Below are 18618 nucleotides of genomic sequence, written 5' to 3'. Positions count from 1 at the left end.
ATAAAATTCCTAAATTGCTCACCGGACAGGGTAACATCTCAGAGAGGAGACATTTTGCTATAAAATTCCTAAATTGCTCACCGGACAGGGTAACATCTCAGAGAGGAGACATTTTGGGTATAAAATTCCTAAATTCCTCACCTGACAGGGTGACATCTCGGAGACATTTTGGCTATAAAATTTCTAAATTCCTCACCTGGCAGGGTGGCATCTTGGAGAGAAGACATTCTGGCAATAAAATTCCTAAATTCCTCACCTGACAGGGTGACATCTCGGAGACATTTTATTTATAAAATTCCTAAATTCCTCACCTGACAGGGTGACATCTCAGAGAGGAGACACCTTGGCAATGAAATTGCTCACCTGGCAGGGTGACATTTTGGAGAGGAGACACCTTGGCAGTAAAATGGCTCACCTGGCAGGGTGGGGCTCCAGGGGCACGTGCTGCTGCCCCTCGTACTGCTGCACCAGCGCCCGCACGCTCCAGCAGGGATTCTCAATCTCCTCGTCCACGCTGCTGCTCCTGGCGGTGACAGGCACAAAATGAGGGCAGCCTCACCTGGGTGCTGCTGGAAATCTTCTCTCCAAAAAAGGGAGGGAGGAGAGAGCCAGAAAAATGCCAATTTTCCTATCAGGGATGCCCATTTTCTTGGTGTTAAGCGAAAACAGGCAAACAGGCCACGTTGTTTTAAACTCATCCCTAATTCCATGACTACAAAACTCCAGAAGCTCTGGGAATGCAAGGAGACATCACAAGGACTGGCTTTCCTGAAGAACTCCAAGGCCTTTGCAAGGGAAATCTTTAACATTTCATTTTTCAACCACAGTTACCATCTCAGCCTCCTTTCCAGGCCGTTTCATGGGTGCTCCCTCGAGCCAGTACCAAATGGGAAATGACCTTGAGCTGTGTAAATGAAACCCTGCACAGCCCCAGCACCTGGCTCCCAGCTAAATGTCACTGCTATTATTGTTATTGTCACCCCCACAGCACCTTTGGCAAGGGGAAAATGGGATTTTCAGCATTATTCCCTATTTGTGTGTGGATTTTCAGCACCCCCAGGACTCAGCAGCCATCTGGAGCAGTGGCAAAGATATATTTATGTGGGAGTCCTTAAAATCAGAGGGGTTTGGGAAAGCTGCAAAAGGCCTCAGAGACAGCAGGACTGTGATTGGAGCTAAGCAGCAGCCATGAGATTGGTCAGAAGAAAAATTATATGAGAAGCAGAAAGTAAGGACAAATAGAACAATGGTCTGTGTATTAACACTTGGCTAGAATAACTCCCTAAGCTACAGAAAAGTTTATCTAAAGTGAGATATTAGGGAGTTCTAAGCTTAATAATGGAGCTCTGTGCGTTGTGTTTTAAGGCTCACAAGCAGGTATTATATTTGAAATAAGCAAGCATTGTTTAAGCAAAGGTACATGTGCTCATAGTGGTTGGATAGAACTACTGTCAATGTGCTTTTGTTTTGTGTGATTTGTCAAAAAACTTATAAAGTAAGTTGTAACATTGAGTTCTTTGTCTGCTGCCAGGGACATGAGCTGCTGGCACCTTCCCATTGTCATAATCATGTAATGAGACTGATGCTGGAAAATAAACCAGCTCAAAGCATGCTCCCAGGTGTTGGAACCCAGGGAATCCCTCTGGCTGCCCTGGAGGGCTCCAGCCCCTGCCTGGGGGGCTCAGAGACCTTGGCACGGAGCCCCAGACCCCTGTGCCTTTGATTGAGCCCTTGGAAAAAACAATTACCAACCTTATATGGAGAATTACAAGTCAAGAGAGTTTAACTAGAATAACAGTTAGTTGGTCACGGAGTGAAAAATAGGTTTTTGGGGTTTTAGAATGGGGACTCGGGGTCCCAAGATGGAGGAATCTGGGCATGTCCAGCCTTTCTCCTTCTTCTTGGCCTCCATCTTCTGCTGTGATGGTGGCACTTTTGGATTGGTTTGGAGTAGAAGCTCACTGTCCAACATAGGTGATGGGTATTGGGAAGTTATGGTGAATATATCTGCTGCTGTGGAATGCAGCAGGTGAATCTGTGATTAGTCTCTTGTGGATGTTTGGATTTAGTGACCAGTCCCGGCAGAGCTGGATCTCGCTCTCTGTCCGAGCCAGCTGCCTTTGTTATCACTCTTTTCTATTCTATCCTTAGCTAGCCTTCTGAGAGAAAACCTTTCCTTCTATTCTTTTCAGTATAGTTATAATGTAGTATATACCTCATAAAATACTAAATCATTCTGAACATAGAGCCAACATTCTCGTCTCTCCCCTCACCTGAAGAGCCCTGTGACCACTGTCACAGCCACACACTTAAAGATGTACGCTCCACCTAAACCAAAACGGATTTCCACCCTGGAAAACTTCCCCCCTGCCTCAGCTGTGAGCAGCAGAGATCCCCAGAGCAGCCTCACCTGTGCCTGTGCCGGAGCAGGTCCCGGCCGGAGTGCTGCACGTCCTGCCGGACATCGGCCAGCGCGGCCACCGCCCCCTGTGCCAGCGCAGCGGCCGAGCGCGGCCGGGGCCGGCCCGGGGGGGCTGCCCAGCCCCTGCCCCCCAAACCGGCGCCGCCAGCCCTGCCAGAGCCCGGCTTGAAGTGAGCAGCCAAGGCCAGGATCAGCCTCATGGTGGATTTCAAGTTGCCCTCGACGATATCTGCGAAACGCAAATGGTTGGGTGGTTAACGGGGGAGCTGGCGGAGCTGCGGGTGCTGCAGGAGAAACGGAGATAGGGAAAGGCAGCAGGGGCAGCTCAGGGTGGGAGGAGGAGCAGGACAGGAGGCCTGAGCTGCCACAGCTGACCCCAGAGCTCTGCATTTCATCTATGGCATTGGGGCTGACTCCAGAGCTTTGCATTTTATCTGCATTGGAGCTGATCCCAGAGCTTTGCATTTCCTCTGCATTGGAGCTGACCTCAGAGCTTTGAACTTCATCTGTGGCATTGGGGCTGACCCCACAGCTCTGCATTTCAGCTGCATTGGAGCCACACCAGTTCTGTCGTTTAGGGGCCTCAGCTCAGCCCTGGTGGTGCAGGGCACTGGAACGTGCTGCCACCTCCACAGCACAGCCCTGAGCCTCCCTTCGTGGCCATTTCCAGCAGTTAATTACTGGACATGTAATTACTGAGTGCTCACTCAGGAGCACAGCAGTTACTGAGGATTGCCACTGACTTTCTTGGCACAGAATTCTCTTTTTTAAAGCACTAAAGGCAAACAGCAAGGCATTTCTCCAGTGGTGGCATCCTGTGCCATCAGCTGTTTGCAGCACCCTGCAAATGTAAATGAATCCCATTCAGTGAGATCACACGAGTGTTTTCCAGCACTGATGTCATGGCAAAGATCAGCCACTCTCCCAGACCAAGATTTCCCAAAACAATTCAGTCAGAGCTGCTCAAAGTCCCGACTAAGCCACACCACAGACATGTGATTGCGTGTTGTGCCTCCTCTCTGTTTCCAGCCCATGGCTTCCAGTGAACCACAAATATTTTTTCCATGTTTCCTTTCACTCCAGCAGGTTTGTGTGTCCTTTTGGTGGAAGATTCCAAGCCTGTATTTTTCATTACACCACTGCCTGGGCTTCTCAGTGCTCAGTAGCAGCAAAAAAGTCACTTTGTTTTTTTCTCTGCATTCCCCATCTTTCAACCCAAAACCTTCACTAAACCAGAGGGGGGAAAACCTCCAACTCCCCCACAAACTGAAAACTGACACATTAATTTACTCATAAGATAGAAAACAAAGCCAGAAACAGAATTTCAGCAGCAGAAATCCCCCCAAGGGCCACACACCTTTAGCTGACGTCTGGTGCATGCGGATCTTTCTGGATGCCACAAACTGCAAGACTCTCTCCACATTTTCCCTCATCTCCTGCTGGCTGCTGGGGTTGGGCTCGATGCCACTCAGCTTCTCACCAGCTGGAGGGAGAGAAAAAGCTTTATCAGAGGAGAGCTGAAGCACTGGGCACTGCCAGGGGCATCGCTGGCACTGCTCTGGTCTCATGGCTGGTGCTGCATGGGGCTGGTGGTGCTGCTCAACGGGAACCAGCACCAGGAGGGACTGGGTTTGGGGCTGTGTTGGGATGATGACAAGGTTTTGGGGCTGGATTCTGGCAGGATTTGTGGCCCCCTGAGGGATCCACGCTGGAGCTGCCTCTTCCCAATGGACTGAGCTCCACGGAAAAGACTCAGCTGGTGCCAAATGGGACAGACCCACCTGGGGGGAGTTTGGAGAGCCGTCCCCCACCGGGGCAGGGGCTGGGTGTGAGCAGGAAGGAGCAGTGAGCACAATGAACTCACTGCAGCCCCATTCCCTGTCCCCCTGCCCAATGCCATCAGCACACAGGTCACTCTTCCCAAAAACCACCCCTAACTCCCTGTGGGAGCTCCCAGTGCCCCTGCCAGCCTTCCCCATCTGCTCCAACTGCCTCCGAGCCATAAGGGCTCTAATAGAACTGCATTTGTGATCTGATTTATGATTGTTTTCCTTCCCAGCCAGCTCTGCCACCCCCAGCAACATCTGCCCGACAGATGCCAGAGCCAGGGCAGCCCCTGCAGGCCAGAGCCAGAGCTGAGGGGGATAAGCAGGGCCAGATGGCAGCACTGACCTACAATCTCGATAAGCAGGGCAAGGGTGACCCCATCCCGCAGGTCCTGCCTCAGGTCCTGCACTGGCCTCACCCCCGGCTTCTTCTTCAGCTGCGAATTCACCCAGGCCACATAGGCCTGCAGCTGTTGCTGAAACAGAAAGCAGAACGTTTGCATTGCAGGGATTTCGCTTTTCTCTCTGGTTTTCTCAGCCCCTGCCCCGGGGAGCACAGAGCAGAGGTGTCACCCCAGAGCCTGGCTGCCAGCCCTGCCTGCTGGGGCAGCTCAGCGTGCGAGGACAGACCAGGACAGGGGTCCTGGGCTGGGCACAGCTGAGCCCAGAGCTCTGCATTGCATCTAAACTGGGGCTGAGCCCAGAGCTCTGCATTGCATCTAAACTGGAGCTGAAATCTCAGATCTTTGCATTTCAGCTGCACTGGAGCTGACCACAGAGCTCTGCATTTCGTCTGTGAGATAAATACGGTTCATTTCTCACCATCTGCATTGGAGCTGACCCCCAGAGCTTTGCATTTCACCTGTGAGATAAATGCGGTTCATTTCTCACAATCTGTATTGGAGCTGACCCCCAGAGCTGAACTCACAGAGTTTTGCATTTCAGCTGCATTGGAGCCACACCAGCGCTGTCATCCCCTCACTTTGGGGGTTTGCTCACTCCCAGAGCAGGAACCCAGCGTGCAGGGGCAGGGAACCCTGATTATTTAACAATTTAACAATTTAACAATTGTCTGCTCATTTAACAACTCCAGGACGAGCAGGGGAGGATTCCTGGAGAGACAAGAGCCTCATTCTGTACCATTCCCAGCGCGGCTCATTTGGAACTCCTGTACAGCCCCTCCACAGCCTGGGAGCTGCCTCAGCATTTCCAGTGGCCCAGTTTCTATTCCTGCATGCAGGGAAGCTGCCTTGGGGCCTGGGAGCCAGGAACAGGGGCTGGGCAGCAGCTCAGGAGGGGTGCTGTGGGTGGGAGAGAGCGGGGAAACAAACCCAGGGCAGGGAAACACAAACTCAGAGCAGGGAAACTCAAACTCAGATCAGGGAAACTCAAATTCAGAGCAGGGAAACTCAAACTCAGAGCAGGGAAACTCAAACTCAGAGCAGGGAAACTCAAACTCAGAGCAGGGAAACTCAAACTTAGGTCCTGGTCAGTCTGAGAGACCAGGGAAACTCAAACTCTGACCAAGGAAATTCAACCTCAGAGCAGGGAAACACAAATTCAGACCAGGGAAAGTCAAATTCAGGTTCTGGTCAGTCTGCGAGACCAAGGAAACTCAGATTCAGACCAGGAAAGCTCAAATTCACACCAGGAAAACTCAAACTCAGACCAGAGAAACTCAAACTCAGACCAGGGAAACTCAAACTCAGGTTCTGGTCAGTTTGAGAGACCGAGAAAACTCAAATTTGGACAAGGGAAACACAAATTCAGACCAGAAAAGCTCAAACTCAGACCAGGAAAACCCAGACTCAGGTTCCTGGTTACTCTGAGGACCCATGTGGCACAAATGACCCCGAGGCCACGAGCAGATGCCCGCGCCCTTTCCCTTTGCAGCCCTCCCTGTAACCCTTGCAGGGCTGCCGCAGAGGCTGCCATCCCCTGGGCAGGGAGCAGTGGCACACGGAGGGTGAACAAACGGATCCACTGATGGGATTAGCTCCCTTTTCACTAAGCTCCCCATGATTGTGCCCATGCAGCAGCTTTTAAGCCCCCATCCCATATGATCTCAGCAGGGCTGACGCTTTTAGAGCCCATCAAAGTCACAGTCTGGTCACAGCCCGGCTCTGAACGATCCTGAGAGAGGAAATCCAGCTCGGATCACTGGTGGCTGGCTCAGGAAGGCGCCTGGAGCTGTGGGAGGCAGCTCTGCTCACTCAGCACGGCCTGGGGGCTCCAAGGGGCTGCCCTGGGGGCTCTGGCACAAAAGGGAGCAGAAATGTCAGATCTGATCCATCTTTGCTGGGGCAGATGAAACAGGAAATATTTATAAATATGATTGCTTGGCAAAAAGAATATAGAAACTGTAAGTGAGATTGAAATGAAAGCAAGCTTTGAGATCCCTCAGTTACTGAACTGGAAAACAATGGTGTGGCTGCTGAAGGTGATCCCCTTGTGATGGAACAACACCCTCTGCTTGCAGACAGGCCCAAGGGTCAGGGCAGACCCCACAGCTTGGCAGAAGGGGCCCAAAGAGGAGTTTTTAGGGTTTAAAATGTGACACAGTGTGGCGATGTAATGTGGTTTAACTCTCCTTACAAGGTTAAATATAAAGTTGTACACAAACAAATGAGAGATCATGGCAAGCAGGTGGTTTTCAGAGCCCTGGATGAAGGGGACACAGAGGCTCTGGGGCTCTGAGCAGGCTGCAGGCCTGGCCTTGCTTCCAAGGCTTGGCGAGGAAAGAGCTCGTTTAAAATGTAACACAGGATGGTGATGGAATGATTCTTATAGGCTGTATGGAAATGCTGTAGGATTTGTATCTTGGACTAGATTGGTTAGTGAGAATCAGAATATTCAACACAGAAGAAGATTTGTGGTGTTGTAATGGGAAACTCGCTCTCTTAGCCTCTTACTCTCTTATCCTCTCTACCTCTCTTTTCTCTCATTCCTGCAGAGCAGGGCCCTGCACTTGGCCCTTTGCAATAAACCCCAAATTCCAAGACCAGAAGAAGATTTATTGTATTGTAATGGGAACCTTGCCCTCTGATCCTCTCTTTTACTCCCTCATCTCTCTTTACCACTCTCTTTCCCTCTTTGGGCCTGATCTGAGCTGTGGCTGGCAGCTCCCAGCAGGGCCCTGCACTTGGCCCTTTGCAATAAACCCAAAGTTCCATGACCTGGCTTCAGAGATCTCTCCTCTCTGTCCGTCCCCACCGTCCCACCCCCGACATTCCTACACCTCACAAGTCTTTATTTTGTATTTTTCTAATCGTTTTAGGGACTGGCACTGATTCCCCAAGGACACAGCTCCTCCCAGCTTGCAGAAAATCTGCATTTTTTGGAGGAGTCTCTGTGGCTCTTCCACCTCTGCCTCATTTAGAGGAAAATCCCTTTCACCAAGCAGTTTGTTTTCTGTTCCTCCTCTCAGAACATTCCTCGTGCATTCACAAAAAAAGAATTTTTGGCAAGATTTTAGTCTCTTAAAAGAAGGAGGAGGTTGTCACTGTTATTACTAGTAAAATATAAAAAAGCCATCCCTAAATCCCAGAGCAGTTCCATTTTAAACAATGAGCATTAAAAGGAGGCTTCTGAGGCAATGGAATTGGGACGGCACCAGGACAGAGTCGTTTCACTCCCATGGCTGCTGTAATTCTGCAGACTTACACCTCATTTACAGACTCCCTTGGTTGGTTTTGGGTTTTTTCCATTAAACATCAGATTTTCCTGCAGACGTTCAGACAGTTGGATGAAGAGCATTTCCTAAGTTTGTACCCAAAATCCTGGCAGGCTGAGGGACTTCAGCAAGAGCCCTGGATTACTGCAGAACTCAGAAATCCAGAGAGGGAGCTGTCAGTGCTGGCAGCTGAGGGGGGCATGTGACTGAGCCTCCCAAGGAAATTTATCAGAAATAAAAGTTAAGTGACCTAAAAAAGGCCAAGTGCTGTGAAATGCACGTAGGATGAAGGGACAAAGCCCCCGAGCTGCTCAGCAGAAACCCCAAGGGCAACCTTTGAAGCTGGAGGGCCCAAAATCCTTCACTACTCAGCTTCTCACCAACATTTCTTCCAAATCCAGAATTTTTCAGAGGAAAACCAGCCTGGTGTGGGGTGTGCTCCACAGAACACACATTATTCAGGATTATGGTGGAGCTAAGCTTAATCCTGCTTACATTAACACAGCTTTGTGTTCCAAAAAAAGCCCCTTTTACCTGTACTTGCCATGGGGAAGAGCAGCAGCTGTACCTGAAGGGAGCTGGAGCTTTTTTGGTGTTTTTGTCTTACTCTGGAACACTTTGCAGGGCAGGAGGTTTTTAAACCCAGGTCTTGGGGACTACAGGACATCCCAACAGAGTTCCAGGGGCAAATTACAGGTTGGGATATATGAGGTTAATTTTTACCTCTCTGGGATTAAAACAATGGACTTTTTGGTGCTGAACAAATGGACAAAATCATTTTTCTAGCAAGGAGGGCCTGCCCTGCTCACTGCTATCTTCCAGTAGATCCAGTGACCCTGTTTCCTTCTGTTCTGGAACCAGATCCCTTCTCTGCATTGATTTGATGAGATGGAATCCATCCTTATCACCGGATTTAGAGAATCATCCTGCTAGGATGAGAGTTTTGGTGCTCAATCCTCTAGGATGAGATTTTTGGGGTTCTTTATACTGATTTCCCTTTGTGCACTGCTTTGATCAGCTGGAATCCATCCTTACCGTTTGATTTAGGAGATCATCCTCTAGGATGAGGTTTTTGGGGCTCTTTACACTGATTTTTCTCTGTGTACTGCTTTGATCAGCTGGAATCCATCATTCCTGTTTGATTTAGGAAACCATCCTGTTAGGATGAGATTTTTGAGGTTCTTTACACCCATTTCCCTTTGTGCACTGCTTTAATGAGCTGGAATCCATCCTCACTGTTTGATTTAGGGGATTATCCTGCTAGAATGAGATTTTTGGGGCTCAGTCATGCTCTAGGATGAGGTTTTTGGGGCTCTTCACACCCATTTCCCTCTGTGGCACACTTGTGGCCACTGCCCAAGCCCCAGGGATGCTGAGGGCAGCAGGAAGAGCCCAGGATGAAAAGAATTCCCTGTTCCTGCTCCCAGAGCCCTGAGCCAAAGGTCTGCAGCAGCCTAATTGCATCAGGTTGAGGCCCTGAATGATTTCTAAGCTTTCTGACATTACCTTAATTAGATGGGGACTGTAATTTTCCACCCAGCCTTCCTCCAGTTTGCTGATTAATTTTTTGTTGCTTTTCAAGGAGGCCTTTGTGGAAGCAGAAAGCACAAGCTCCCAAGCAAAGAAAATTATTCCCTCTGCTCTCAAAGGCAGAAAAAGATTTGTTTTCCCCTCTCAAAATTGACGTTTGAACGTGATTCAGGTTTTTTAATGTGTTCAGATGCATCCAACAGTGAAAACCACCCAGTCATGACCACAGTGAGGCCAGAATGACCAACAGCACCCACAGCAGTTCTCCTTCATAAAACTCATAATAATTTAAAGCAGGTGTTGATTCCCAGAGTGCCCAGCCCTCCAGCAGGACATGGAATTTCTGACTGCAGAGTTTTCCACCTTTCCCTCACTCCTTTCTTTACCCATTAACAGGAGGAGCTTAAGTGTAAGCAGCAAGAACAAGTTCCATCCAAACTCCCTAAATTATTTCAGCCCCTTTGATTTTCACCTCTTGTAAAGCCAAAAGCTGCCATGGCCCATTCCAGAGCCACCCAGGATGAAGTCATTCCCACCTGTGCCTAAATCCTGGCATTTCATTAATTCTGAGCTTAATTTTGAGTTTAATTTTGAGTGAAAGGGCTTAATAATGCAAATATAAGACCCTGAGGGAGCAGCACCTCTCACATGATGCTCAGCAGGTACCTGAGGCCCTTTTCCCACCCAGGCAGAGCTTCTGTGCCAGCTACAGGCAAAAAATAAAGGCAAAAAAACTGGGAAAGAGCTGAGCTTTGAGTGCACAGAGGACTTTGGAGCACATGATTCACCCTGAGCTGTCAGTTCCAAGCACTGACACATCCCCTGCTGCTCTGGGGGGGAAAGGAGCATTAAGGAGCATTGTTCCTCCTTCAGCACCATCCTCATCCCCAGGCAGCTCTGAGGGGACCCTCAGCTCCTCAGGACTCCAAAATCTGCAAGCAGAAACTTTGCAGATTGGAAGGACACCCAGAGAGGCTCCCTAACCCAGAGTGAGAGCCCCAAAGGCACATTCAGGACACAGAATTTTGCATTCCCTCTGCCATGTCTCCATGTGCCATCCCCTTTTTCCTCATTCCACCCATAAAGCAGCTGCAATAATCTTCCCGTTCCTGGAAAAAATGGTTTGAAAAGCAGAAATGTGGGAGTGCTCCTGTGCAAATGCTCTGTGAGGACAGCCTGCCAAGGGACAGCCTGGCTTAGCCACCAAGGCAGGGATTGATCCCAACTGCTCCACCCTAATCCTATAGAGCAGCAAAATCTTGCTGAGGAGTCCCACTGCTGGCCAGGCACCAGGGTATGGGGGAAAACTGATAACGGAGCACATCTGGGGGTAAATGTGTTTTCTGTCTGTGCTGGAGCCCTGCAGGGGTTGCAGGGCAGCCCAGACACCCTGCAAAGGCTCAGCCCCTGCTGCCTCCCCCAGGCTTTACGGGCTGGGGAAGGTGTGAGACGCTGCCAGGCTCACCCCAAAGCAGAGCTGGGGTGAAGAACCAGCACCTCCGGAGCTTGGGGTGGGATTCGGTGCCCCTGAAGGAGCCCTGGGGCTGAGCAGGATGAGGGAGCCAGAAGTCAAACCAGCTCTCCATGGTGAATCCTATTAATCCTATAAATAGCGCCGGGGCAGGAGAGGGTGAGTGCCAGCTCCTTGAGCTGACATCACCCAGCTGAGAACTCTTGGTGACAGATCAGGACCGTGCCCCGAGGGCAGCAGAGGGGTCACACCCCAGAAAATGATTCCAAACGGAGAAACGAACCCAAATCACCCCCAGGGTGAGGAGTCACAGATCAGGACCTTGCCCCGAGGGCAGCCGAGACAGAAAATTACCCCAAATTGAGAAATGAACCAAAATCACCCCATGGCATTGCCCAGGACAAGGAGTCACAGATCAGGACCCTGTCCCGAGAGGAACAGAGCCAGAAAATCACCCCAAACAGAGAAACGAACCCAGATCACCTCATGGCATTGCCCAGGACAAGGAGTCACAGATCAGGACCTTGCCCCGAGGGAAACAGAGGGGTCACACCCCAGAAAATGATCCCAAACAGAGAAACGAACCCAAATCACCCCCAGGGCGAGGAATCACAGATCATGACCTTGTCTCGAGGGGAGCAGAGGGCTCACACCCCAGAAAATGACTCCAAACAGAGAAACGAACCCAAATCACCCCCAGAGCATTGCCCAGGGTGAGGAGTGACAGCTCACAGGCAGGATGGCACCTCCACCCAGGCAAGAGGGGCTGGGAAATGCAGGAATCACCCACTGGGCTGAGAACCACGGGAAATACCCCGTGGAACAGCTGGTGAGGGGCAGAACAGCCCTGCAGCTCCCTGCAGCCCAGAAATGGGGGAGATTTCCCCCAACCCTGCATTTCACCCTGCCCTGCTTGCCCCACAACCCCTGCCAGCCTCCCTGGCCTCTCTGGAATGGACTGTTTGTTCAGCATAATCTCGGGGAGGGGGGGAAGAAAATAGTTATTTTAAATGACTCACTGCACACGGGCAGCCACATAATGAAGTTTGCCACAGGAAATGATCCTCCAGCTCGAAAAAGACAAGGTGTGGTGTCGTTCAAATGCAGCCTGGAGCTCACTTGTGCCACATTTCTCTGTGCCCCATCTGTTTGCAAGAGCCGGCAGAAGTGTCAGCACATAAATAAACTGCATTTCCCCGAGGAAAGGGAACAGGCTGGGGCCACATGGACACGGTCAGAGCAGATGAGCCCCCTCTCTGTGGTTCCCTTTCATTATAAACTCCTGCTTTTAGCAGCCACACATCCCCAGGGCCCCATCCAGCTGTGGGATTGAATTATTTATCGGCCTGGGAGCCGCAGAAATCCCCACAAACAGCAGGGAAACACCTTCAAGGCAGGGCAGGCCATTAATGAGGGGCTTTAATGCCCACGGGGGGGACTTTGCTGCATCTCAACATCAAACAAAACCATCCTGCCCTCAGATGTCTGCAGGTGACAGCGGCCACCAGGGCCCTGGCTCTGAAAGGGAAGAGGAAAAAGGGAAATAAACGGGCCTGAAGTGACAATTCAGCAATTTCAGGGAGCCTGGAGCAGCATGGGATTCCTCACATGGTGGAGAAAGCAGCAGTGCAGAAGGACAATGCTGCTCCAGCACTAATTAGGGATAATTGGGCTGCTGAGGTGCCCTCGGTCACAGGGGATGGAGAGGGAGGGGGAAAAGGAGAAAAAGGGACAAAGGAACCTCCCCGAGGCTCTTGGCTGTGCTGGGTCTGGTCAGCACCCGGGATCGGGACACAATTCCACGTTAATGTAAATGTAAATAACACCCAGCATGGGGACACAATTCCACGTTAATGTAAATGTAAATAACACCCAGCATGGGGACACAATTCCACGTTAATGTAAATGTAAATAACACCCAGCATGGGGACACAATTCCACGTTAATGTAAATGTAAACAGCACCAGCATGGGGGCACAATTCCACGTTAATTTCTGTGTAAATAGCACCAAGCATGGGGACACAATTCCACGTTAATGTAAATGTAAATAACACCCTGCATGGGGACACAATTCCACGTTAATGTAAATGTAAATAACACCCTGCATGGGGACACAATTCCACGTTAATTTTAATGTAAACAGCACCGGGCATGGGGACACAATTCCACGTTAATTTCTGTGTAAATAAACACCCAACAGGCCAACGGAGACGGGCAGGACTCAGAGCTGGTGATCACAGCAAGAATGGAGTGGGAGCTCCTCTCTCATTCCCAGAGCCTTGGCAAATCCCAGGTCCTCCCCTTGCCAAACCCATTTCAGTTTTACTTTTGTTGGGGCGTGTGAGGAGGCAGAGATCCCGATAATCTGTTTTTTCTGGGGGCAGAGGGAGGTTTCTTCCACAGCTGAGGGTAAAACCAGCGAGGGCCAGGCACTGAGCATCGCTGGGGTTCACTCCCATCATTGATTAAATTATTAATAAATAAGTCACTAATTGTGCCTGAGGAGGATGTGTTGCCCCGAGCACAGGAAGTACAAGCTCGATCTAAACCCAGACCTTGGCTGGCTAAAAATGAGCTGACACCGTGAGGAGGAGGAGGAGGAGGAGGAACGGAGCCATTCCAGCCCCAGGAGCCGGGCCAGGCTCAGGTTTCACCCCCAGTTTGGTTTTCCCAGATTCGGGAAGCCCAGCAGGGATGTCCAGGGTTCATTTTTCATGTTTTGTGCATAACAGGCACGGCACGGCTGAGGAGTCACCCAACACTAAACAGGATTCAGTTCTGCGCTTTAAGAAAGGATAAAAACCCCCCACAAGTGAGAGATAAAATAGCAGCAGCTCTGGGCTTCCAGCAAATCCCCACTCAGTTTTTCTTCCTTTTCAGCCCCAGAATGGGCTGCCCGGGGATTATAAATATCCATAAATATCCAACAAAACTCATTTTTGTGCCCCCCAAAGAGGGAGGTCCCACTGCTGTCCCCCCACAGCCATGGGATCCCCACCTCTGCAGTTTCTTGTGCATGTCCTTATTCTACAATTCATTACTCTCCTAGCAGAATAGGTGAATAAAAACACTTTAAAAATTACATTTTCCCCACCAAGTTCCATTTCAGTCCCCCGAGGATTCATTTTACAGAAAAAGATGGGGGGCAAAACCCCAAAGCAACTCTTTGGCTGCCTCTCCCAAGCAATGTGAGTCCATAAATCAGATTTCCATCTCCCAGCACACATCCCTCAGCAGAGGAGTCGATTTTACACAACAAACGCTGCCCCACAGTTTGTGTTATTTACTGGGACCCCACAGTTTGTAAAATTTACCAGGACCCCCCAGTTTGTGATGTTTACCAGGACCCCCCAGTTTCTGTTATTTACCGGGGCCCCCCAGTTTGTGTTATTTACTGGGACCCCCCAGTTTGTACAATTTCCTGGGACCCCACAATTTGTGTTATTTACAGCGACCCCACAGTTTGTGTTATTCCAGGACCCCACAGTTTGTACAATTTATTGGGACCCTACAGTCTGTGTTATTTCCTGGGACCCCACAGTTTCTGTTATTTCCTGGGACCCCACAGTTTGTATTATTTACCGGGACCCCACAGTTTGTACAATTTACTGGGACCTCACAGTTTCTGTTATTTCCAGGACCCCACAGTTTCTGTTATTTCCCAGGACCCCACAGTTTGTATTATTTACCGGGACCCCACAGTTTGTACAATTTACTGGGACCTCACAGTTTGTGTTATTTCCTGGGACCTCACAGTTTGCATTATTTACGGGGATCCCACAGTTTGTGTTATTTACCGTAACCCCACAGTTGTTTGTGTTATTTCCCGGACCCCACAGTTTCTGTTATTCCAGGACCCCACAGTTTGTACAATTTATCGGGACCCCACAGTTTGTCTTATTCACCAGGACCCCACAGTTTGTGTTATTTCCCGGACCCCACAGTCTGTGTTATTTCCCGGGACCCTACAGTTTGTGTTATTTACTGTAACCCCACAGTTTGTGTTATTTACCGAGATCCCAGAGTTTGTACAATTTACTGTAACCCCAGAGTTTCTGTAATTTCCCGGGACAGCAGCAGAGCGTCGAGAAGAGCTCCAACCCCTCCTGTAGAACCAGCCACAAACTCCTCACCAACTCCCGCTCCCCGCTGATAAATCTCGCTGTTTCCCCCCATTTCTGCCTCCCAATTCCGCACTAACCCGCCGTGCCTTCCTCCCGAGGGAGCCGGGGGCCGCGGCTTTACCTCGCTGAATCCCTCCTGCAGGATGTCCAGCACGCTGCCCCGGGCCAGGCAGGCCAGCATGGTCCCGGGGGGCTCAGGGGCCGCGGCGCCGCCTCTCGCTGCTCTCCCTCCTCTTCCTCCCGAGCACAAAGGCCGGGAGGCGGCGGGGAAGGGCTCTCATGGTCCCATCCGTGCGGGCCGGGCCGAGCGGAGCCGCTGTGGGCATGCTCGGGGGGAGGAGGCGGCGGAGATGTCACTCGGTTGTCACGGCGACGCCGCGGCTTTGCGAGATGCGGGCGCGGGGGGAAAACATCTGAAAGCCATTTCCAGCCGAAAGGGGGAAAACAGAGCGCGGAACTATCCCCGAACGCGCCGGGGAAATGGGGTTTTCAAACGCGCCATGCGCAGGGAGCGGGAGGAGAGAGGAGGAGGAAGAGGAGGAAGGAGGGACGGAGGGAGAGAGGAGGAGGAAGAGGAGGAAGGAGGGACGGAGGGAGGTGATGCCTTGCACGGGGAGCGGAGCGCTGAGAGGAGATCGTTCTGCAGCCACAGGAAGCCGCAAGGCAGGCCACGACGGCTGGGAGGTTCGCAGGTTTGAACACTTCGTTTTTCAATGGAAAAAAAAAAAACCAAAAAACAACCCCCCCCCCCAAAAAAAAACCCCAAAAAGTCTCCCCAAAAAACAAAGAAAAAACACCCAAAAAAACAAACAAACAAAAAAACCCCAAAAACCAACCAAACAACCCCTCCAAAAACAAACAAAAAACCCCCCCAAAAAAACCCAAAACAAAATAAACCCAAGAAACAAAAAAAAAAAACCCCAAAGCAAACAAAAACATGCAAAAAACAAAAACAAAAAACCCAAAAACAAAACAAAACAAAACAAAACCGCAAAAAAATAAAACAAAAAAAAACCCCAAAAAACCAACCCCAAACGCGAGAGAAAACGTCCAAACAATAAGCACAACCCCCAGCTCGCTCTGTACACCACTAAGTGCTCCCACGACAGAAATGGGTATCGAGTGTCCCCACGCTGCCTCTCGGAGTCGGTGTCACCTTTCAGGAAGAGCCACGGGAAGGAAAAATGGGAAAATGAAAGCGGAATGGGTGAAACCCCCGGGCAGGGGCTCTGCCAGCCCTGACCCGCTGCCCTCCGCTCCCAAAATGTCCTGCCAGGATTTCTAGGTGTGAAACGCGCTTAAAAACAAACTTTTTAAAATTTTTTTTTCACCCTGCCTAAGTGTTGATGCATCCCGAGGAAAAATCAATGGCACAATTTCACAATTTTAGCCCAACACAGCTAAAATACAGAAAGAGAAGCAACAGGTCGGTTCCCTGTATACCCAGCCCAAAAGGAGGCGGTTCCCTCTCCTCCCGCTCTAAATTACTCATTTTGCTCTCCCTGCTTTTCATAATTCCCCGGGAGTGGAGATTTTGATGTTTTCATCGGTTCTAATGCCACATCTGTTCAGCGAAACAACAGATTACAGCCAGGCTTTGCACAAAGCCTCGTAAGCTGGGGCTGCTGGGGGCTTGGAGCCTTGATCCCGTTCACTTTGGAGCTTCAAAATGCCATTAAATAAATATTTAACCTCTTTTTTTAATGCAATTGAGTAGCTTATGTCTGTGCAATTCCAATAAAATTTTGTGAGAAAATGAAGTGGTTGCCTCATGAGACAAAAAGTGACCTAATTTTGGAGGAAAAACCAACAAAACACACTCAGAGCTTCCAGTGTGGAATTTAAAATGCTCCTTTTGACTAATAAATTATTACATTATATATATATATATAAAATTATATAATTATATATTGTATATTATATATTACTATATATTATATAGTAGGTATTATATATTATATATTATATATTATATATTATATATTATATGTTATATGTTATATGTTGTATATTATATATTATATGTTGTATATTATATATGGTATATATTGTATATTATATATGGTATATTATATATGTACATTATTAAATTATAAATTATTTCTATTTATTGCATTATATGTATTTACCACCTGTTTTTTACATGGCAAACACACATTTATAGGGGATTTGTAATATAACAAGGAAGGATTTTGAGATTTTTGGGTCGACCAAGAGGATCTGGGATGCAGGGGCTCCCTTTCCTCCCATCTCCCTCCTGCAGAGCCCCCTTCTGCCCCAGCAAAGGCAAAAATGTTCCAAATGTTCTCATTTTCCCTGCCAGGCTCGGGCACAGCCCTGCTCAGAGGTTTTCTCATCAAAGATTTCTTTCTGCAGGAGTTTCTCGTTGTATTCTTACAGTTTCTAATCTGTACCTGAATGCCAGGGAATGGAAACCAGGCTGGACCTGCTGAGCCATTCTCCTGCCCATTGTGGGGACACAAATGGGGCTGGGGTGGATGTGGGGGCTAAAAATAACTTTTAAAAATTAAATTCCACTTCTCCCTTTGTGCTTGACTCCCAAGTTTCCAGGGCTGCTGGCAGGGCTGTGTTTTGCTGTCAGTTACACACAAGAGCTGCCTCTCAGTGCTGCTTTTGCAAGGAGCCTCTCACTAACAGGAAATTCAGAATACTCCCTGAATTTTCCCAAGGGAATTCTCTGCCCAGTGACACCAAACCCATTGGGGTGACACCCAAAGGATGCCCCAGCAGCTGCCCCTGGGGTGAGTGACCTCCCAGCCCAGGCTTGGTGGCACTCGGGGGCATTGCCATCTCCTGGCCACTTCCAGCATGACCCCAGCCCTTGTCCTTGCACCCTTCTGGTCACTAAATCGGGGTTTGGGGGGTGAAAACAAAAGAGGAATCCCTGGGTCAGGAATATTTACAGTCTCATACATCACTTTTCTCTCTCTCTGGTAGCAAAAATAATTTCCTGAGACCCGCGGGGCTGACTTGTTCATTACCCAGAGATGATCCGACATAAACGATCCAACCCCATTCCTGGGTGAGAAATTCCTGGGTCAGGAATTCACCCGTGGGGTTTGTGGGGCTGTGACTGCAGCAAGAACCCAAAGAGCTGCCCAAAGGCATGGCTGCACTCGTGTCACTGATCCCACATCCTCCTGAAGCACCAAAAAGGACAGAAAGGGCACCAAAGGGACAGAAAGGGCACCAAAGGCACAGAAAGGGCACCAAAGGGACAGAAGGACACCAAAAGGAACAGAAAGGCCACCAAAAAGGATAGAAATGGCACCAAAGGGACAGAAAATACAGCAAAAAGAGACAGAAAGGGCACCAAAAAGAACAGAAAGGGCACCAAAAGGAACAGAAAGGGCACCAAAAAGGCTGCTGGGAACTCACAGAGGGTGCAGGAGGCTGTGGATGGTGACAGGGCCCTGTGCCCATCAGAGTCCCCATGCTGGATGTCACCTCAGTGCCAGGGAGGGTCCCAGCACTCCTGAGGGGAAAAGCAAATCCATCAGGGATTTGGGATGGGGTGGGAGGCATTGATGGGATGGGATGGGATGGGATG

The 18618-nt window shown here is 49.7% G+C and overlaps 1 protein-coding gene across 1 annotated transcript in view; it reads right to left on the bottom strand.

The window, feature by feature from the left end:
* The window catches only part of DIXDC1 (DIX domain containing 1), a 29265-nt gene extending 13931 nt beyond the window's left edge, over positions 1-15334 (bottom strand). The window contains exons 1-5 of the mRNA XM_059488461.1: positions 15169-15334; positions 4595-4724; positions 3780-3905; positions 2411-2651; positions 416-523 (exon numbers count right to left, since the gene is read on the bottom strand). Of these exons, the coding sequence (XP_059344444.1) occupies positions 416-523; positions 2411-2651; positions 3780-3905; positions 4595-4724; positions 15169-15228 (665 nt within the window). The 5' untranslated portion in view covers positions 15229-15334. The remainder of the gene's footprint in view (positions 1-415; positions 524-2410; positions 2652-3779; positions 3906-4594; positions 4725-15168) is intronic.
* Between the last annotated feature and the right edge of the window lie 3284 nt (positions 15335-18618).

The sequence above is a fragment of the Ammospiza nelsoni genome, chromosome 24, assembly GCF_027579445.1.
Source record: "Ammospiza nelsoni isolate bAmmNel1 chromosome 24, bAmmNel1.pri, whole genome shotgun sequence".
In the NCBI taxonomy this organism is placed as follows: Eukaryota; Metazoa; Chordata; class Aves; order Passeriformes; family Passerellidae; genus Ammospiza; species Ammospiza nelsoni.
This window is presented reverse-complemented; position numbering and strand designations above follow the sequence as displayed.